Source organism: Pezoporus wallicus, unplaced genomic scaffold, assembly GCF_028554395.1.
Source record: "Pezoporus wallicus isolate ANWC-B61680 ecotype Strahan unplaced genomic scaffold, APGP_CSIRO_Pwel_v1 contig_16, whole genome shotgun sequence".
NCBI classification, from domain to species: domain Eukaryota; kingdom Metazoa; phylum Chordata; class Aves; order Psittaciformes; family Psittacidae; genus Pezoporus; species Pezoporus wallicus.
In genome coordinates this window covers 1,636,411-1,658,686 of record NW_026641478.1, presented here as the reverse complement: position 1 = coordinate 1,658,686, position 22,276 = coordinate 1,636,411, and the positions used below count along the sequence as shown (strand labels likewise).

The 22,276-nt window shown below is 42.4% G+C and overlaps 1 protein-coding gene across 5 annotated transcripts in view; it reads left to right on the top strand.

Moving 5' to 3' along the window:
• The first annotated feature begins 1,231 nt into the window (after positions 1–1,231).
• The window catches only part of DACH1 (dachshund family transcription factor 1), a 374,062-nt gene continuing 353,017 nt past the window's right edge, over positions 1,232–22,276 (top strand). For 3 of the 5 annotated variants that reach the window (XM_057424081.1, XM_057424080.1, XM_057424082.1), the window contains exon 1: positions 1,270–2,062. In XM_057424081.1, coding sequence (XP_057280064.1) covers positions 1,335–2,062 — 728 coding nt within the window. In that variant the 5' untranslated portion in view covers positions 1,270–1,334. Of the gene's footprint in view, positions 2,063–22,276 lie in introns of all 5 variants that reach the window. The other 2 variants (XM_057424085.1, XM_057424083.1) reach the window with 1 other exon arrangement.

Here is a 22,276-nt window from a genome sequence, read left to right as displayed (position 1 = left end):
CACCGACGCCCCACTGGAGGGGGCATACCACGAGTTAGATCAGCATTCCCCGCGCCAGCGGCGCGCTAGTACCGCGGACACGAGTGGGGCCCGACCACGCCAGGCGAGGCGCGTCCTACCCTGCCCGCTGCGCAACTGCGCATGCGTGGGCAAGCGCAGCAGCTCAGTTTGCGCGCTGACTGGCTTGAGGGTCGACGAGTTTTCTGCGCGCCTTCTGCGCGGTGCCGGCACCTGTTGCGCAGCGGTACCTGCCCGGGCCAGGCCGGCCTCCTTCCCCTCTCCTAAATTACTTGTATGTCGCTGCTGCCCTCCTCGACACGGTTTCCCGGCGGCGTGACCCGCGGAGTCGCGTCCCCAAGCAGGACCGTCCCCGGCGCCACGCAACGAAGGGGCCTCGGCGCTGCCGCCAAACCCCCAACAACAACTCCCTCCACGTTTGTGGTCCCGGGAGGACAACAAACAACAACAAGAGTAACAGACCGGTCCGGAGGTTTCCGCTTTTGTCCGCGGGTGCCCCGGCCCCAACAAGGTGCGCGGCTAGCGCCCGCCCCGCGCCCCGCTCCGGGGGAAGGCTGGAGACGCTCGTGTTTCTCCACAAACTGTGTTGACAAGCGATTTCTGAAAAGGGCTGGGAAAATTACATCCAGTCTCTGGTGGGGTGAAATATGAAACATGTAATCTAACGGTTCCTGTAAGGGGAGGGGGGAGAAAAAGACTTCTGTTTCCCTCTCTGTTTTCCTGCTCCGGGTTCCTGGTTGGATAATTCGGGTTAATACTAGTGAGTGAGCCTTTTGCTGCTTCAAAGGGTATTTCAAGTTGCCGGAGCTCCTCCCCTCCGCACCGTGTGACAACAACAACTCGTCCAGCGAGCGAGCGGCGGCGGCGGCAGCAGCAGCAGCCAGTACTTCCCAGCTCATTTTCTCTCTGTCATTCGCCTCTCAATCTTTGATCAATGTACTTGCCAGAGAGAACTGAAGTCCTTCAAACCTCCTCTTTTTCACCTTCGTCTTTAACGTGGTGCTAGAGCAAGGACCACAAAAAGAAACTGCCCTCCCCCTCCCCTCGGCCCCAGCCCCGCCGCCCGGAGCGGACTTCTCCTCCTCCTCCTCCTCCTCCGTCCCCACTTGCGGGACACTTTGTGCGTTCTCTCTCTCACTCTGCCCCCTGCTCTCGCTCGCCGCAGCACCTGATCCAGGGTTATCCCCCCCTTCTTCTCCCCCCTTCTCCCTTCTCTCCTTTCCTCCTTTTTTTTTGTTATTTTTTTTTCCCTTTTCCCTGCGTGTGTGTGGGAACTTTTCCCCCCTCCCCCTGCCCCCTCCGCCGTATATGTGACCATGGCCGTACCGGCTGCTTTGATCCCTCCGACCCAGCTGGTCCCCCCTCAACCTCCGGTCTCAACTTCTGCCGCCTGCACTACCACCACCACCACCTCCTCGTCGGCCACCTCCTCGTCAGCCACCTCCTCTCCGTCTCCGTCCATCGCTCCCCCGCCGGCCGCTTCGGGGACAAACCTATTCCGCCCGGAGCCCATCGCAGCGGCGGCGACGGCCACAGTCACCTCCACCACCAGCGGCGGCGGCGGTAACGGCAGCAGCAGCGGCGGCAGCGGCGGCGGCAGCCCCAGCCTGGGCACTGGCGGCGGCAGCAGTAGCGGCGGCAGCAGCGGCGGCACCTCCACTCCCAATGCCAGCGCAGCCAGCGCGGCCAGCAGTCTGCCCGGCAAGCCCGTGTACTCGACCCCGTCCCCGGTGGAGAACACCCCCCAGAATAACGAGTGCAAGATGGTGGATCTGAGGGGGGCCAAAGTAGCCTCCTTCACCGTGGAGGGCTGCGAGCTCATCTGCCTGCCCCAGGCTTTCGACCTCTTCCTGAAGCACTTGGTGGGGGGCTTGCACACGGTCTACACCAAGCTGAAGCGGCTGGAGATCACGCCTGTGGTCTGCAACGTGGAGCAGGTCCGCATCCTGAGGGGGCTGGGGGCTATCCAGCCCGGGGTCAACCGCTGCAAACTCATCTCCAGGAAGGATTTCGAGACCCTCTACAACGACTGCACCAACGCCAGGTAACCGCCGCAAGGCACACGCATAGCCCGCGCCCCCTCCTCGCCACCGCCTCCCGTCCCACCCCCGTGCGGTGCGGCCCGGCCCGGCGTGCGCTGCGCTCTTTCCCGCTGCTTCCCGCAGCCAACGCTCGGCCCCGGGGCAGGGGGTGGAGGGGAGAGACCCGCGCTCGCAGGCCACATGCAGTCGCCCTCTTCTCTCTCCCCTGCTGCCCCAGCACCCAGGCGGCCTCCTCCTGAGCCGGCCGTGCCGTTTCTTGGTGGGACGGAGGGAAAGACGGGAAGGGGTGTTTGTGTCCCCCTCCCTCTGTGCCTAGCAAGTGTCGCCTTGTCATTGTTCCCTTCTCTCCCTCCGGCCGAGGCGTCCGCAGGCTCCCGGCGGCCGCGGGCAGCGCAGTACGCTGCTTATGCGGGGAGGGGAGGGCCAGCGGGAGCGGGGAGGGGGCAGCGCGGCCTAAAAGTGCTTTTTAAGCGATAGTCACCCCGCTCTAAGTTTATCCCTGGATGTAGCTTTAAAACGAGCAGCCCTGGGAAAAAGCTGCCCGAAGGGTGCACGGGAGTGGGCGGGGAGCGGTCGCGGAGGGAGGGGGGACACACTCGGGCAGCACACGGACACCCGGGTTTCGGGTAAATGGGTCGGGGCGCGGAGCCGCTTCCCGTGCGGAGGGCCTTGACCGGGGTGAACGGAGGCCACTTTTCCATCAGCCGCTGTCATGTAATCGAAGCATGAGAGCACTTTTTGTATGTCTTATGAGGCAGTTGCCACATGGCGAATGGGGGGGAGACGGGGATGGGACGGGGACGGAGGGCGGGAAGACGGCGAGGAGGAGGAGGTGGCGGTGGCTGCTTTGGGATAGCGGGGAGAGGTGCCAGGCGGCCGGGATGGGCTGCTTCCCGTGGGGGGAGGGGAGAGTGCGGTCCCGGTAGAGCAGGTGCCAGCAGCCCCCGGGTCCCGGCAGCCGGGGAGGAGGCGACGGGGCCAGCGGGAGCGCAGGAGGGATTTGGCGACTCTGAATCCTGTTACGGCGCAGAATAACGCGGGCGCGGTGGCGGGGACGGAGCGGGGTAACGCCGCGCTCCCCGCGGGTCGGGGCGGGGGGACGACGGAGGAGAGGTGAAGCTCCAAACTTCCTACAACGGGGAGGGGTGTTGGGGGCAAGGGGGGCGGGGGGGCAGGGGGAGCTTGCAAGAGAGGAAATGCCTGCTGCAATAGCTGCCCGCTTTGCAGCCGAGTGCGAAAGAGTGGGGCTGCTATCTCTCCATCTGTAGGTTACAGGGCTGTATCTGCTTATACGGGAAGGGGATCGCATAACTGCCGTGACCCCGAGATGAGAGCGGTCGGAAGCGCCGCCAGCTCCCGGGCCACCCTCCGTAACTTGGCCGGAGAGCTCCTCTCCGGGTCTGCCGGGCAGAAGCGGCGGCAGGAGCTGCCCCCGGAGCGATGTCGTAGGCAAAGTCCCGATGTTACTTTCGGTACATGCAAATAAACAGACCGAGCTCGTTCCAGTTTCCTATTGTCAGATTTCAAGGTGCAGCCACAGCCAACACGTGGGGAATTAACCCCAGGCGATGCCGTACTCCTTCCCTCCCTCTCCTCTCCCCTCCCCTCCCTTCTCCTCATGGCGGGGGGTGTGCCGTTCCCTCCGTCCCCCCTGCCCGAGTTAGTTGGGGGTAGTTGGGACTCATTAGCATAGAGCCCGGCGAAGTAGAGCCCTGTCACTGCAGTAGCTGTTGCTAGATGGATTGTTGAAGTTCCTGAATATTCAGGGTAGCAGGACAAAACAGCTTGGAATAACTTCTAAGCGCTGACATAACTGTAGCTGCTCGGGTAGCTCTACTGTTATTTCATGTGGGATCAACATGAATATTAATAGCTGCTTTTAGACTTTTGTGTGTGTGTGTCATGTAACTTCTGACTACTCTGCACAAGTTCCAAGATCTGGTCCTTAAAATAAACTCATGGAAGTTTTATTTTGCCACGGTTATAATGTGTGTGTTGTAATTTGATTGCGTGAAATTAAAAAATAGAGAAGCGAGAAACTTTTTTTTGGGTGGGGGTGGTACAGGAGCATGGGGACACCAATTCCTGGGCTTGGCAGGGTTCTGAAAGGGTTTGGCAGCCAGGTTGTTCCATGGGTTGATTATGTCAACAGCACAGAATCGGCCATGTTTCAGCTGTTTCTGAGGTCTGCTCTGTTACCATCCAGCATCGTAGAAATTACAGTAGTAGGTTCAGAAGTGGATAGGATTTGACCCTTAAAAAGCATAATTGTACTAGACTTATTTATACATCCATTAAGCAAATAACTTAATGGAAAGGATATACAATAGGTATACAAAATGTGTTACTACAGTATAGACGAATAAAGCAAAGTGGGTCAGTGAGTTTTGGTCAAAACGGATGATATCATCAGAAGATAAATTGTGTTTACTCTCTGGGTTTCCCCTCCATACATTTCATTCTGATTCTTCTTTCCTTACAAATTATTTGAAATTATTTCTGACGTTACAGTAATTACACAGGATATTTTGATCTACTTGGTTTAGCAATTTTAAGTTATCTTTCCAGACTCTAAGTGACTGCATATTTAGTAGGGTAATGTCTTTTTGTATCTTGGGTGAACACTTAACTGTCGAGATGGAAGCTGTAAGAGCCAACTCCATCCTAGTGGCTAAATGGTTATACTCATCAGATTCAAAAATTTTGAACCAGCATGTTATCACTGTTATATTTGTCTCATAATCAGCTGATGCACTTGAATACACTGATCTCTTTTTGGAAAGCTTCATCAAGGTTAATATGTTATTTAATCAAAAAAAGGCATCCAGATAAAGCCATTACTTTGTTGTTCTTTAAAAGGATTGAATCATTAGTTGCCAGTTGTTGTGGAAATAATTTATAGTAACTTACTTTGAGATGGAAAAGTTTTAGAAGTGTTTCACCAAAATGGTACATTTTAACTGTGATATTGCTATTTAAAAAAAAAAAAAAATCAATCAAACAAAAATCAGTGAAACACCAAGGGGTTTTCTATTGAATGCTTAATGTGGAGGTCTGTAAAGTGAACTGGTTTCTGTGTTTATTTGTGATACTACCAATAATAACATGATACTAAAGGACCTTTTTCTAAATTAAGCTTCTGTATCAGTTCACTGGAAAAATAAGCTTCCGTTATGGAAGATGACTTTTCTTTTCTGGTCATACTGACCTTTGCTTTTATTTTCCTCATAAAAAGCACTGGTCGCCTAACAGAAATCCAGGAAATAGCAAACTGTGCATTTAGCTTCCATTCCGATTAAATGGTTTGTCATTAATGGGATGCTAGAAAGCCATATGCCAAACAAATAAGGGAAGGATAAAGGCAAAACATGGAAAATATTTAGAGCTACTAGATGCCAATCGAGTCGGGTTTCTTGAGCGTGTGCGTGAAAGAGAGTAGCGAACTGCGCACTGGATGTCACCTGCCCAGGATTAATGACCTGGAAGATATTGATCCCAGACTGTTCCTGGTCCCTTGTGTTTTGAACACTTGTTGTGGAATTTTACCATGCAGGGTCCCTTCATGGAGTTTTCCCATAGACTCAGGCTGGCTTTGGATCGTGCACACCCGAGTAAAGACTAAAAGCATGTGCCTTCTGACCTCCCTCATGTGGCCAGGACACGTTAATCTTTTCTGACATTTGAAGATGATTTCGAGTGAGTTCATTGACATTCATACTTAAAGCTGGGAATTATTCAACACTGTTTGGAAACTATTTGCAAATTTTGGAAAACAACCTAATCGATTTTTGAATATAAAGGGGAAAGATGCCGAACATGAAACAGTTCCCTTCAAAGCCTGTCTTACATGGCAGTTATTCAGTCTCTGTTGGCTAGCTTCTGCTTTTCTCAAATTATGTGGACTTAGCATGTACTTGTTTACTGAATACTGCACGCTTGCATAGGCTTTTTGTGTTTGTATTAATTAAAGGAGTATCTCACCCAGATAGGTTAGTGCAGATCACAGATATTTCAAATGAACAGGTCAGCAAGTGCAGCTGAAAGGAATGTCAAATACATAGTGTCTGTGGTTTATATTGATGACCTTCCTGCTTGCCACAGATTACTAAAATATAATCAGCAGAAATATGGTAGGTTTTACAAGCAAAGGCGACTTCTGGAAGGTCAGAGGATAAATTGTAGTACCTATAAAGAAGGAGTAAAAGGTTTGGAAGTGGCTTCATCAGACTGGAAAAACCCTAAAAAGACTCCAGCCACTAGCAATTACAGAATTTTAATATCCATCTCATGGTATTTATTTACTGGTAAATAATACAGATTAAAAGCTGAGATCTTTGGACCACACTTAACTGCAACAGAACAGACTTTTGATCTAATAGTTGGTCCCTAACAGTAGCCCAGTGTCTGATACTTGAGGAAGGGAACACTTCTCCCCAGTGAACATTTGTCACCTGTTGTGCAGTGCTGCTGGTGCTGTTCCAGTGCAGGGGCGTGAGGGGCTGCTAGTGTTGGGCAGAGGGAGTATTTTCCCTGATGACTTCACATATTTTCCTCAAGTATTCAATTTGATTAACTCCCGCTTTATCTCATAGCTATGAATATCAGTAAAGTAGTTTTGTGGGTTTTTTTTATTATTATTTTTAAGGAACATTTCACTGGTAGCTTACATAAAAATGCAGTTTTATTGTCACTTTTCCATCAGCTTAGGAGAACGGACTGTGTGAAAGCGCAGCAAATAGCTTTGTTATTTCCAGAAACCGTTCCTCTCTCTGTTCACATGCTCACTTCAATCTTAGGCCTCCACTCTCTGGAGCTGCAGGCACAGTATCTGGGGCTGTGGGTCCCACTGGGTGCTGTGTAGGAGCACCCTGAAGTGTATCCCCTATGGGCTGGCTCTTGGGGGGCTGCTGTGCCCACACTCATTCTCTCCTCTGAGACCTCTCCGTGCTGTAAACCAAAATGCACTCAAAGTAATCTTATAAGCCTGCTTAATATTTTGTGATCTGGAGTGTGTTCCGAATGCTTCTTGGAAATGTTAAATTTGTTTGACTGCCAGGTAGTATTTCTTCTGTTCTCTTCTGTTACTGGATTGTTCCAGACGTCTGTTCTTGCCTATCTCTGCGATTCATCATCTAAAGTGAATTGCATATGAAGCACAGAATTGTCATACACCGGATTGAATTTTAATATTTTCCTCTTGAACTATATTGTAGGTATACTGAATTATTACTGCTATCTCTTCTGGTCTGATACAGGTAAAACCCTTTCAGCATTGCCTCTTCATGAAGGAGCCTTACAAGTTTAGCTGTGAGAAAGAATTTCTGGCTGTAGAAGAGCAGAGGGACTAGTCAGAAACTACCGAGTTTTATCAAAATTGTGCAAACCAGCAAACTGGAAGTCCAGAACAGCCATGATGCCTGTTTTTAAGCAACAGGACTGGATTTAGATCCTCCTTCTTCTTTTATAAATTAAATATGTTTTGTTTTTAAAACAACATTTGGAGCGCCTGCTTTGCATTATGAGTTAATTCCATTCATTGTTTTAAAATAGTTATTAACGTTTTGCAAATTATATACTTCACATGAACAGTAATTTTTTCAATAATCTTTAAATGTGCATACTGTAACAGTGCCATAATGTGGACTGACATAATAGGAACTGACAGTAAATTTTTAGTTGCCTAAATACGTATTTAAGTGATAGGGCTGAAGAGTCATCTGCAAAAAGCTATTATGATCCAGAGAGTTAATTCATATATAGATAATTTCTTCATCATGCATTAAGGAAGAATTTTTCTTTTTCCATTATCATTTAAATTATTTTCCAGAGTTGTGAAACAGAAATCAAAAATCTTTATATTTAGAATCAAGGTATTCTGTGACTTGAATCCAGGTTACTTCAACTTTATCCTTAACCTACTATGTTCTGCTTATTTATCTGATACAGTGCTTAGTAGGGAGCATCTCCTAACAAGTGCTAAGGTTTCATTTTGTAAGCATTGAGGAATATTGAAGTGTAATTATTAAATATGTAATTTTTATATTAACTGTGAATAACTGTGAACTGTTTTAAACTATTTTTCTTTTTTAGTGGAAGAAAAAGAGTAGTGTATTTTCCATAGCATAAAGTAGAAAAATGCTGTCACTGAATTTTGTGAGAGGTAGGATCTCAGCATTTGACCAAACAGTTGCATCCCAGTCTGGAATTCTTTACTCTAAATCACTGATAGCAATGAGCTGGGAAACCAAACCAAGGAAGGCTAGCTCTGTAAACACCGGATACTTGCATTCTCTCCTGTGAATTTCCATAGGTCTGTTTTAGAGATGGGATATTGGATTGAAAGGGCCCTGTAGGGCAGTTCAGGGTACATTTCACCAAAACTTATCAAACTGCTTGCATGTGTTGTGAGGAAATGTATCACAAAATGTATTTCAGTTCACGTTGCTTTAAACAATGTTTTGTGATAATTGCATTTAGAGTCAACATCTTCCTGTGGCAGGTGCATGAATATATACAAATACAATTTGCAGAATTGTATGGAAAGGTCTTGTAAATCATGCATATCCAAACAGTTTATTAGGAATAAACAGAAACTTTCTAAAATAGTATAAACTTTTTTTTTTGTTTTTGTTTTTAATATTCTCAATATTATACTTTTGATGTAATAAAACAATGTAAAGCTTTTATTGTGCACCCTTGAGAATACTTGTGTGGGTAACACATAACTTCCAGTTCATTATTCTGATTAATGGTACCCTGTTCACTCCAAAGCTAGTTTACTGTAGGTATTTTCTTTGCATCCTGCATACTTTGCATCTTCCTCATGAAAAAGAAAGTTAATTTAGTATGAAAAAAACCACACAAAAAGTTTGTTGCAAGTATCAAACAGTGGGATTTTATGTCCATCTGAAGGCTGAAATTAACCATAGTCCAGAAGCAGTGGAGCAGGTGAATTCAGATTTCCTGGTGCACCTTGCCACACTAACTGCCCGTTCTTTTTGCATTCAAATAAGAGAATGTTTGGTCATGAAATTTTACTTATCCTCAGAATTTTTAGGATTATTCCCTAAATCAGCCAAATGGCTAAATTCTGCTTAAATTCCTTTTCATCCAAAACAAGCTTGAGTTCAAGTAGAGCTTTCAGACACATTTTCTTACATTATATTCTATGCAATACTAAAATACTAGAAAAAAAAAGTACACCTTAATTATTAAGACATGGGTTTTTATGTTTAATTTGTTTCTTAGGTTGTATGACTGAGAGCCCTGTACATAGGTGTATGTACAGATTGCCTGGCTGGCAAAATAACAGTTACATACTGGAATTGGATGGGGCTGGGAGAAGGGGGAAGAAGGGAAGTACGTGGGACTGCTGCAAACATTTTTAGCATAATTGACAGATAAAATATATTTGTAACGTTACAGTGTCATGACTGAAGTTCATAGCTCTGAATAATGTTCGTATTAGAGCGCTTGTTAATGATACTGTACTGAGAACAGGTAATAGGTATTTTACATTTGGACCAAAAGCTGTTGTTCAGGACATGTCTCTCAGACATTTACAAATTGTCATATGATAGAAATAATTTTTAAATCTTACTTTTGGGAAATGTTTTGCTTTTTCATCTGACATAAAACAGTTGTAAGGGATCAAAAAGAAAGTAGTTACATAAAGTAAACTATAAAGGGAACAGGTAATAGATAAATATATTTTTTTATTACTATTTAATTACATCTTTGGTAACCTTGATTTCATATTGTTCTCATAGTAGTGATTTTTTTTTTTTTTTTTAATGAAGACCTAGATCATGATTTAATGTATGGGACAGAAAAAAGCTGCTTTCAGGTTATAGGTACTGTATTTTTAAGAGCAGATCAAACAATGTATTACATTTTTATTGGTGATAAATCTAGTCACGGCTTATTAATAGTTTGAACGTTCTTTAAAAACATAGCTAAAACTATTGTTTTTGAACTATACTTTCCCAAATGTAATAAAAATGTAAACTTAATATTTTAATTAGTTTTATATCATGTTTTAATGGATGCCAGCATTGTCTGTCTTTACAAAGCATATAATTTATTTCCATTCTCCCGGCCTGCTATAAAAACATTTCTTTGTTGGAGAAGGTCACCTGTAGGACTTAGCTATTTACATTAATATAAAAAAGCTGTGGTATTAACCATATGCTTAACTTTAAGAATGTGGATAGTCCTGTTGCTTTCAGTAGCCTACATACATCTTCTAAACCAAGCATATGCAAGATATATTTGGTAATGCTGTAAAAGAACTAGTTGACATCTTTGATAGGAAGCTGTCTTACTGTGTAATTTCTGGCATTTGTGGGGACAGTTTGAAGGCATTGAAAAAATGCTTTAGTTTTAGTGTTCTGTAAATTAACACCTGTTGTGTAAAGTAGATTAATGATGCATTTTTTAAATGGTTTTGTAAGTACTGCCTTCTTTCAGTATTAATTTTAGGAGATTGGGGCAATGTTGTGACAGGAATTAGTATCATAATTTGGTATAACCCATGGTATATACCAAATACTCCCTGCTGTGGGTTTTTTCTATTAATCTTTGTAGCACAGGAGTGGCCTATATCTTTTCAAGGGCTTGGGCACTTCCAAGATGTGTGCCATGGCTGTCACTTTTCACATTTTAGTTCTGATACTCGCTAATAGTTGGTGGGAAGGAAGTGAAACCATTTTCCAATTGTTTGCTGTTTCCTTAAATTTCTGCTTAAAAGCTTAAAAAAAAGGTGTGGGGGAAGGAAAATACCTTAAGTGTGTAATAAGGACTGATGCGAGTGAAAAATCATATGTTCTCTCTCTTTTTTATTTCTCTTTTAGCTTGTTAGAACAATTCTTGCAGTATAGGTGGTATGTAGGACTTTATTATTTGTGTCTGTATGTATTGCTAAAGACTAATTCCACAGGTCCGTTGCAAAATTTGTATATTGCTGTAATTCAAAGCAGAATTTATTGATTGTAGTTTTTGTGCCTTTTTGCTTTCTATTTTTGTGTGCTTTATTTATTTATTTATTTATTTACTACTCATGACTTTTAACAGGCCAGGTTAAAAAAATAAACATAAAATGCTAAATAAATTATTTTGTCTTACATTATTTGGTATTGTAGATGGCTTATGATTCTACTGATTCCCTTCAAAATTAATTCGCTGCTGAAATATCATGTTAAAGATAATAGTAGAATTTAACCGCATATAGCCGTTTCAGGAGCACACATGCAGTTTATTTAAGGTAGGGGTCATAACATTTCCTGGGGAGGACATTAGTGAGGTTTTTAGTTGAGATGTTTGTGTATAGCCACAGCTGTTGGACTGGCTTGAGGCCACCACAAAGTACAACAGGTAGGAAGTGGGTAAGAATTAATAAATTTCAACAGATTTTACTGTTCAGAGTTTCTCTGGCTTCATTCCGGTAGAGTGGAGGAAAGGATGGAATATAGCTTCAGAAGAGGCAGTGCACCTTCACAGTATGTAGATCTCAGATATACACACTGAGAAGGTAATTTGGTTGAAGATCCTGTATTTCTTTGCCTGTTATCCTTCGTCTGCTCTTTGAATATGTTGTTAGAAGCTGCGTTGGTGTTTGACTCCCTGTGGAGAGTTTCCTGCAGAGATCAGTCTGTCTGTGGGCTTAGATAGGGCAGGCAGTTCTTTGTGTCTTCTGGCCTTTGGTCTGCGTATGGACTTAGAATCATAGGATAGTTAGGGTTGGAAAGGACCTTAAGATCATCTAGTTCTAACCCCTCTGCCATGGGCAGGGATGCCTCACCCTAGACCGTGTTACCCAAGGCTCTGTCCAACCTGGCCTTGAACGCTGCCAGGGATGAAGCATTCACAACTTTCTTGGGCAACCTGCTCCAGTGCCTCACCACCCTCACAGTGAAGAACTTCGTCCTGATACCTTCAGTATCTAACCTGAACCTACCCTGTTTTAAGTTTGAACCCATTCCCCCCTTGTCCTATCAGTACAGTCCCTAATGAAGTGTCCCCCTCTTAGCATCCTTCTAGGCCCCCTTCAGGTTGTTCTTTAAGGACTGGTGCATCCATGACATTTAGCTCTGCTGCTGGGCCTTTGCTGATGTGGGTCTGCCAAGTACAGTTTTCATCTTTTCTGGTGACCCCGTCTATGATTTTGTCTTGTTTTGCCTTATTCTACATGTTTTATTACTTAAATTAGGCTAATACAATGGTATCATGAGAGGTAATACAGTAATAGTTACGAAATGCATTGTGAAGCGTACATGTATTCACCCGTATTCCAGAGTATGACTACATGAGTAAAACATTTTGACATTTAGGGAGAAGGATGTCGTCAGTAAAAACTGCTGGCATTGTTATGTGATAAGGTTGTCTGCTCTTTTATTTGGTGTGCCAGCTGATGAAAGAAAAATATTTATCTTTTTAGAGGTGAAAAACACAGGCTTTTTCATCAGCTTAAATGAAAAGAGCCAACTAGTTCTAAACACTGTTTTGTGAAATCATGTTTCACCCCTGTAAGTGGATTTATGTGTGGAAGGTGTGCTGCAGTCTGGATGGATCTGTCTCTTCAGCTTGGCTAATCGTTTCCTTTCACAAATCCAGAACGTATGCAGATTTGAACTTGTAGCCAGGAAAAAGTGGCTGCCGTGCTTCAAATTGCCAAAGGTCCTCAAGGGACAGAAACTTGACCTGGTTTTATGAAACCATAGAATTACATTTATACAGGTTACCCCATGGGAAAGGAATGAACTGATCCCAATTCATTTCTAAATACTAGGGCCTTATGGGTTACATTTGGATTTTCTTCTACACTTGTTTTTCTACTAAATTTTTCTGAGGACATTTTTAGAAACTTACTTTACATTAGGTATGGGTCATGTGCCTAATATTTAACAGTTCAGTGTTCTGATTCTTTAAAATGTGTGATGGTTTCTCAGTATAATTAAGGTAAGGTTTAAATTACGGCATTTCTTCAGTATAGGCTAAATCCTCAAACCATGAACTCTCTGGGTTTAATCACTTAGGCTTCGTTTTGCTGCATGTGAAATGCGAACATAGAGCAGGCAGTGACTGTAATTAGTACATGTCATACAGTCTACGGAGAAGAGTGTGACTCTGCCGGCAGGTCATTAGGCTGCTCACCTGGGATGTGGGACCTGGTGGATCAAGGTTCAAAAAGGTTTGGTTACCCAGTGAGACAGTTTACAAGAAGATGCCAAGACTCCTTTCTTCCTTCCTCCAAAATAACCTTTCCCCTCCTCACAGTTACACTGAAAATTTGAGATTTGGAAAATCTGGGTTCAGACCTCCTCTTGAAATCAGTGAAAGTATAGATGCTACCGTGGCTTCCTATTTCAGTACTTTGGTTTGAGCTAGAAGCCTAAATACCCTACAGTGAGTGGTTACCCCTCCTGGTGGTGTGGTGTGGTACTTAAAAGTGTCCCAGTGTTTCTCCAGTGTAGTTCCAGGTTGGAGTAAGTGAGCTAAGCTAAAACAGTGGGCCCTAAGGACGGGAAAGGGTTCCTTAGTTCATTTGAATATCTGAAACTACACGCTTACAGGGTTATGTTAAAATTAGAATTAGCTTGCATTTGATTTATTTAACAAACTAAGTGAATGCTCTGTTCAGCTTAAGTTTGCCTCAGCAATTACTATCCCATAGAGGCTCTGCAAACCTTCCAGGCTTTGCTTCCACCTTCTTGTGGAAACCGTTTCCTATTCTCAGGCAATCTTTCCCATCCTTTAAAGACATTTTCAGTGCTGAAATTGGCGTTAAGTGCCTGCATAAGTCTACCTGTTTCTAGTGAATGAGTGACAGATCTGAATACTGCTCATCTTGTATAGATTGCTTTTTTCTTTATACACCATCTTAACGCTTTAGAACACTGAACAGCTCAGCTGATGATCCCTGGCTGTAGACTTCCTACTCTTCCATGTGGATGTGACAGAGGAGGCTTTCGTGTGGAATTACTGCTACCACTGTCACCTAGTTCTGAGTTTGTAAGCCACTCTTTTGGCTTGGGCATAAGGGATTTGCAGGTGAGAAATGGGAACAATGGTGTTACCACAACAAGTAAGAAGATACCTATTTACTCTGCTTTTCACTCTGGTGAATTTTTCCATACAGTTTTTATTAAATCATTCATGACCTTGCCAGTCTGAATAACCAAACTGGTTTGTGAGGCATTATTATAGGCCCATTATCCACAGCCTGTGCTTCCTTTGACTGGCAAACTTAAGGGCAAATCTTCTAAATAGTTATTACTTATCACTGTTATGTATTTATTATAAATATGTACATAATGTCCCTTTCTAATTCACCTCAAAGAAGTGGTTGTGTTGATCCCTATGCTCCTTTTTTGGCTTTTTCTAAGCCCTATGCTTTTAGAGTGATTCAGTTTTTGTTGATGCCATCAACAGGTTTGACTGCTGTGTGATGCTGATAGCCTGAGTGGGTAGAGAAAGACATTTTTTCCAAGACAAAGAGAATGGTTTTATTCCCAAATGATTTTTAATGGAAGGTAGAGGTCCTGTCTAAGGCATTTGACTTACCAATAGAAGATTTTGACTGCTGTTTGAATTTGGTGGTAAAGAAGGGAAATCTTTAAGATCAGCTGTAGTGGCAGTGAATGCTTCATTGTGATTGAAATGTTAGTCTTAAATTTTCTTTGCGTCTGAACTAGAGAGGAAGAAATTCCTTAGTTATCTCTTTAATCATAAAGCAACAACTCAATGAAGGAACGAATTCAGATCTTTGAAAATGCAAACTCGCTCTTTCCCTCTCCTCTCCTGTTTATTTTCTTCCCCTCACATAGCACTCTGGATTTTGAAGAAACTTAAGATGAAAATTTACAGTACTTCATGGAAGCCCTATTTTATTAGGTGCTGTGGAAACTTTAAATACAGAGGATTCTTGGCTGGAAGCAGTTACTCACCCTAGCAGGGACAAGAGCCCTGAGGCTATGGGGCTGGGAACATGCTGAAGAGTAGCATGGTGAAGAGACAGAAGTGAAAGGCTGGTTGACAGCATGTTAAAGCAAATTTACCCGGTGTTATTGTTACATGCAGCTTTCTGAGTTTACATATGTATGATCAAATTTTCAGTCTTTGGATCACAAATGTTGCCTTTGCTAAGTAGGACTGTGTTTAGAGCAGTGCCTGGGAAAACAACCAAGAAGAATAAACTTTGCTCTGGAGTTTGATGTGGGGTGAGATTCTTGTGGCACAGATGCTTGAAATAGTTCGTTAGACACATTTGGGTTAGGTTTTTTTTTGTAGACATTTGGTTGTTCTGGAAATTCTGAATTCTTTGTATGGTTCCGAGTTTATTTCAGAAGCATATCACTGTAATTCCCAGGTTTCCTCATATTTTTTCATATCACATGTGCTGCAACAAATATAGCCACTGTGATATTGGGTTGCTCATTGAAGTCTTAATCCTGCTAGAAGGAAGAAAACTTTGGTTTGTATGAGGAGTCCTGTTGCCTATAGTGTCTCAGTTGGATGATTTCTAGGACTAAAATTATGCAGCTCCCTAAATATTGTCACTATTGGTACCCACATGGCATAGCTAACGGAGTTTTCATAAGATGGAGTTTCACAGATACCAGCAACCAAGTGTGGGTTACATTATCTGTAATCAAAATGTGAGTTAGGTGTTATAAAACAACTGGTGGGTGCTTGTGTGCATGTGAAATTTGCTTACATGAGTAATCCCATTGATTTAAATGAGAGCATTCATGTGACGAAAACAATTTCAGTGTGAGAATGTTTAGAAGATGGTGACCTTAGAAACGAACAGTTGTCTTCGGAAGTATTCAAAGGGTGGTTATTAAAACTTAAAGCTGAAAGTCGCTGTTTGAAGGCAGAAATGACTAGAAAGCCATTTGGGGAGCTCACCTGCCAAATAATAATGTTTTAATGACACTAGATAACTCTGCCTTAACTTTCCTGCGCTCATTTTTGGGGGAGGAGGATGGGGGAAGGGATGGGAAGGAGGGCGAGAGAGGGACGGTGACAGCAAGGCTGTTTGTTTTTCCCGAAAGTTGTTTGTGATTTCAGGTACTCATGGGAAATCTCTTGATCAGATTCACATCTGTTCCTGTCAAAGTGGGTGCTAAGATACCGGTCACCCAGCAACCATGTCCAAGAGGGAATTGGGCCGATAATAACTTCAAAAAGGAATGACAGATGCTAGATTAGGATGAAAGACAAAATGCATGAAAAATGAGCTTGTTAGAATAAAAAAATTGTTCAAGCACCTTCATGCAAATGAAATGAATATTGAACATTTGCATGCAGTAATTTCTACTTTTTCTGTTGATTGAGAAGAAATAAAGACAGTACATATAAAAACATAAATGCAATTTTTTTTTTTTTTTAACCAATTAACATACAAAGCAGTATCTTTCTTCTAAAAATGAGATTAGCCACCTGGGTGCTTGGCTGTATCCCACATATGTCACAACATTTTTGTAATGAGTATGCTCCTGTTGAAGGAACGCCTTTTCTAATTCTTTGTAGCAAAACAAACAAGGAAGCAACCTTATATTAGTTTTAAAATACTTCAGGTTAGTGTGGCTGTATTTTTTTTTTTTTTTAAGCTGTGGTTTTCAGAGCTGAATTATTTCCTGCTGTCCTTGAATTCAGTCAGTATAATGTGCATTAATAAAAGATCACATAAGATGAGTTCAGACCAGATGCTAAGGTTTCCTATTGACTGGTCAAACAATACATTTTTTAAAATACAATGTCTATCAGGGTAATGTGAAAAATAGTCACTTTTCCATGCGTCTGTATTAAGATATTTAAATTATACAGCAATTTTATTATTGAAATGTTCATATAACAGTCACAATTTGGAAAAGAATTCTAAGATGTTCTGATTGAGAAAGGACTCGGTGTCTTGGTTTAGCAGTGTCTAATGTGGTCACGTACAGAAATTGATTTTCTTCAGAAATTAATTAATTTTTCATATCGCCCTAAGCTGCAGTTAAAAAGAGTGCATACTTGTCTGTTTTTTTCCAGAAATATTGCCTAATCATATTAATACCATTGCCCCAAGGATGAAAAGATAATTGTACAAATGCATTTGGAAATATGTATCACTGAGTATTTATGATTAAATTATGCAAATGACCCAGCTCTCATCCTTTCCAGACCCAGATTGTCTAATTAGGATTGATATGCTGAATAGATGTTCCAGAATTTGAATACAAGCATGTCCAAAGAGCAGAAAATTGGAAACGACAAGGCTGAAACACTAAGAAAAGTGTCTTTCCCTTTTATACTTTACTAATGTGGTGTTAGCAGTTGCAGTTTTTCCTTTGGCTATATTGTGTGACTCATGTGTCCTACAAGAAATAAGTCAGGAAATGAAAATCAACTTTCATAAATAGCGTTACTTTGCTCCGGACTTATTTTTCTTTAAAAGTCTGTGAGTTGTTCCTCTTCCCTTTAAAGCTTTGTAACCTTCATGTGAAAATAATGATGTATTCCACATAAATTACTTCTTAATTTGGAGCACTGTTGTTCGTAGCTTGTCTCCAGCTGCCAGTGCTAGATACTTAGCTCGTCAGCTTCTCATATATTCAGATGAGATTTACACCCCTAACATGTTTAAGTTTGGTGTTTTTTCTCGGGAGTTCTTATTTATTTGAATTCACAATTCCTTAATGCAACAACCTTTTCTTCTTTTTTTTCTTTTTTTTTTTTTTTAGGAGAGAACTGATGTCTCATTATACTTGTTTATAGGTTTTCTGAGTCGGAATAATAGCTATCATCAAGTCTGCAGAGTTTAAATCCTTCTTCAGTTGGCTGTTTGTTCATTTATTACTGTGGGGAAGCTGGGAGAAGAGCCCGGTGAGGAGCAAGGAGTAGTGAACTGTCAGTACTTCAGCCATTGTTAGCAGCGGGAGTCGCTCCCTCTGAACTCTGTTGGCTCCTGCTTCCCATCTGCGGGATGATGGATTGCTATGTTTAATACATTTCAGCTTTTGTCTGTCATAGTGTGGATAGACAGCGCTATCAATGATTTCAGCAGTGATTAGAGTGCTGGTTGGTACCCACTGCTACTGGGCAGGCGCCTCCCAGGAATGTTTGATGTAGGAACTCGTTGACACTCTTGCCATGCAAATGAGTCTCTTAGCTAATTCGAGGTGCTTTTAAACACCTACGAAAGACTGCCGGGAATTACTAAATCCACACAGCAACTCCCCCCCCCTTCTCCCAAAGAAAACTCAGACACCCCTCTGAATGCGTTGGTACCAGATGTAAATGCTCATCCCAAGCTTGGAAAGAAATGCCTTGTGCTTTTAATAGTCTGGAGACGGGAGCAGTGAGGTGGGGATGCATTCCAGGGGGTGTGATGTTCAGCCCATCTGTACTTAAATGTTTTGCTACTGGTGATAGGGTAGGAGAGCAAGGGTTGCATTGAAGCAGTGAGATACAACGTGACATGTGTCCTACGAGGATTTGCTAAGCCGTGGGTGCTTTGTGATTCACAAGTCCACAGGCTGAATGATTCCAGCCACCAGAGAAGTCGCTGTACACCAGCACAACATATGCCCTGGAGTATCTTCTAATAATTATAAAATGGTGCAGTGGACATACAAATTGGAAAGAAAAAGATAATTGTGTTCTAAGCATCACTTTAGAGATGTGGATATAGGTTATTTTAATTATTAGCATATTAATTTTCTGCTTTTGGAATAAATTGTTTTTCAAAATCTTAACTGTGAAACAACATTGTATTAGAAGCAAACAGATAATGATGCTTGTTAAAACACATAATAATACTGACTTTAAAAGATGCTTGACCCAGTTTCCTTGATTTGGACCATTGCCTACCATGACAGGCCAGACAGAGGGTAACTTTCACTTCATTTTGAACTGTGGGAGGAAGGGAAGTTAAATCAGAGGATAGTAATCATACTTGATTTAGCTTTCTTAGTGCAGGTTTTAATTTACAGAACCAGAAGAATGACTAACTACTAAAAACTACCAATAACAGAAGTGGAGAAATTGCCAGGCTTAAATGTGTTTTCTTTAACCCACTTCACTCTGTATTCAATTGACTGTGGCATTGTTTGCTTTTTAAAAATTTCTTCACCTTCAGTTATGCCAGCATTCAGCTTCCATGGCTCAGCTTGCAGGCAATGGTTTGTAAATTCTCTGTTGTGCTTGCTGGAAGTCTAAGCTCCACAGCGCAGTCGTGGGATGCCATTTTTATTCCTTTTTAAGACAATCCAGGCAGTGGCAATGCTCATAGGGAGGAGTGTTCATGCTAATTAAAAGCCTGAGTTTACCTTTGAAAAAAAATACTGGCAGTTTGCCCGGGAGAAAATTCTGTCTTCAGTCACCATTTTTAATCTATGGCTGTTTGGAGTTATCTTCACTGTACGAGTTGCCTGGTTTTAAAAGTTGCCTGGATGTTGAGGTAGTTTCTTTGACATCATTCTTAAGTGCTCACTTGCCATATATGATGATCAGAGGATCTGAGGGCTTTGTGGAAAGGAGTATCAGTAGTAAGGAGGGCATAATCTTGACATTTGCAGCTGCCAGCTTTTCTCAGTTTAGCCTCCCTTTGTTAGCAATGGCTGTGTGGCGTAAAACACGGAAACTTGAGGCATACCTTACAAATCTCAGGGAAAAGAAAAATGTGTTTGTACATAAACAGGTTTAAGCATAAACAGGTTTAACATGTTAAACCTTTCCTGATTTTTTTTTCCCTTTAAAATAAATGACATTTGGCTAAAGATAGTGAAAGGGGTTGTTCTTCTGCAGAGATCAATAGATGGAACATTCATACATGCACAGAATAACAGCAACTTGAAAGTTAATGAAAAGCAAGTATGAAATAAATCCATGTATTAGTAGGTGATGTGTTAATAAATGTATCACATAAATATGATAGGTAAAGGAATCAGATAAACAGCTCCTTAATCAGATAAAAGATCTCCAGTGTTTATAGCCTTTCTGTAGAAGTAAGGCCGTGATTTACAGCCCTTTTTGACAGCAGGGCTGATTTAGGTAATTTTGTGTCTCTCCTGCTTCCTCCAGGCACTGTGATTGCATTTCTGTACAGCTATGCCTGTACAACTGTGTGTGACCATTTCTGTACAGGATCAGGTCTAGGTTAAAAATGCGGCCTGCTTAACACACACTCCTCTCCCTCCACCCTGCTCCCTTTTTCAGTATTATATTTATTACCCTCACCTGTTTTGGGAAAACATTTCATCAGCAGTCGTGCTGTTACATGTGAACGGGCAAAAGGGACAGAAATGAATGATGGTGGCAGGAGAGGGGGAAACTGTGCCTAAAATTTTAGGTATGGTCATCCTGTATGCCATGGAATTGTCCTGCATCCTAACTGCAGTGTTCTGAGCCTAGTCTGGGAAATGAATTGTGGATTGATTACACAGGGGTTTTAACACTACATTTAACAAGAGGAAACAGGAGAGGTCAGCACTAATGAAGAGAGAAGTACAATCTTTGAAAGAAAAATGTATGAATCCAGTGAAAGCCATATTCCTCTCTCTTGGAAATCTTCTCTACTGAATCTTGGCAGGCCTGTCTGCTGTGTATAGCAAAACAACTGTAGTTGGTTACTGAGGTATGGGGTGATTTCAGCCTTTGGTTGCCCCCCCCCCCCAGCCATATTCTGGTGGTAGAGAAAGATGACACTGGGCATGCACCATCTTCCATGCCCCACATATCTCGTCTTGTTCAGAGAGAGGAAGCCCACTTGTTACAGAGCATGCTCTGCTCTGTGGGAGGTGCTGCACAGTGGGAACCCTGGAATTTAGGTTGAGCCAAAGTCTGTTGGTGGGAGATGGAGAGAAAGCCCTAAATTATTCTGCTTTTTTTTGAGAGGCCTTTCATCACTCATCCCTCCTGCCGCCTTTGGAACTTTCTCGTCCCCTGGTAATGTCATATATATCAATACAGAAAGATCTCCTATAGCTATGCATGATCTGACAGCATCACTTACACCTCTGGCTTCTGATAAAGTACAAAATTACCAACTACTGTTTTATTGTGAGCACCTAGTTCATAGTAGTCCTGCCAAATCTTAGAGAAAAGAAAGGATCTGCGCTACAGTAACCTTTGCACTTTTCATAAGCTATGAATTTTACTAGTTTGTACTTCTTTAGGAACGCTCTTACTCCATTATTATTATTACTTATAACAGAGAACCAGTTTTAAACACCAGTTGATTTCTTCAGCAGCTTTTTGCAGACCTGATGAAAATACATCCGAAGCTACAAGAACCTTGTCTACACAAAAACAGTGGGAAACTCAAATTTCCCTGGGTAGGCATGGTTTTAGCAAAACTTCACTGTGTTCAGAATGGCCTGACTTCACTGTAAAGTGGGTTCCACGGTGCTAATCCTCTTGGAATGCAGCAATTATCACCTACCGTATAGGTGTTAAGTGCTGAATTTCAAAGGGATTATCACTTTCCTCCTTCAGTGGCTAAACTAGAAAAGTTGTTAGTACTTCTAAAGGGGAGGGAAAAGGGAAAAAAAAAAGAAATCTGTCTTGTTTTCTTTCTGTGGTTGCTTTCAGTCTGGCAAAAAAGAGCAAGCTGGGTTTTGCTACAGCTAGTTACTTCGGGTTTGATCTTTAGGAATTCTAAAGGCGTTTATTTCCCATCCTCCTGAAGTACCCTTCTTTTCTAGAAAGAGGTAAATATAAAAGCCATTCAGAATAAAAAAACCGTGAAGGTTATATATGTGGACAAAATTAAATAGGAAACCAAAGTTTGGTATATCCTTAGAGTGTGTTTTCATCATCTGGAGACTTTTGTCAAGCTAATTATGTGGCAGTACTTCAGAGCTTCATCAGTTTGTGGAAGTTGGTATCTTTTCAGTCTAAAACCATAATTGATGGTTTCGCTGATGTTGCAGATAGAGCATTGGAAATTGTCCTGTTTTGGTGCATATTCTCTTTCCATGTACCCTTTTCTTTAACTGACATAGCACTATTTTGTTCTTCCCCTAGCACTGTCTACAACACTGATGATGTTAATTTCACATGGTTGTTAGATAAAGTGGGATTAGTGTCCCTGAACACCCCCTTTTTATATCCATCTCTGAGAATCTCTCATACATACAAATATGTAAGCGTCAACAGCCAAGTCTCTGAAGGTTGCTTTGTGAGTTTGCTGATGTGAACTAAATGGGGAATTGGAGTTAGGGAGAGGT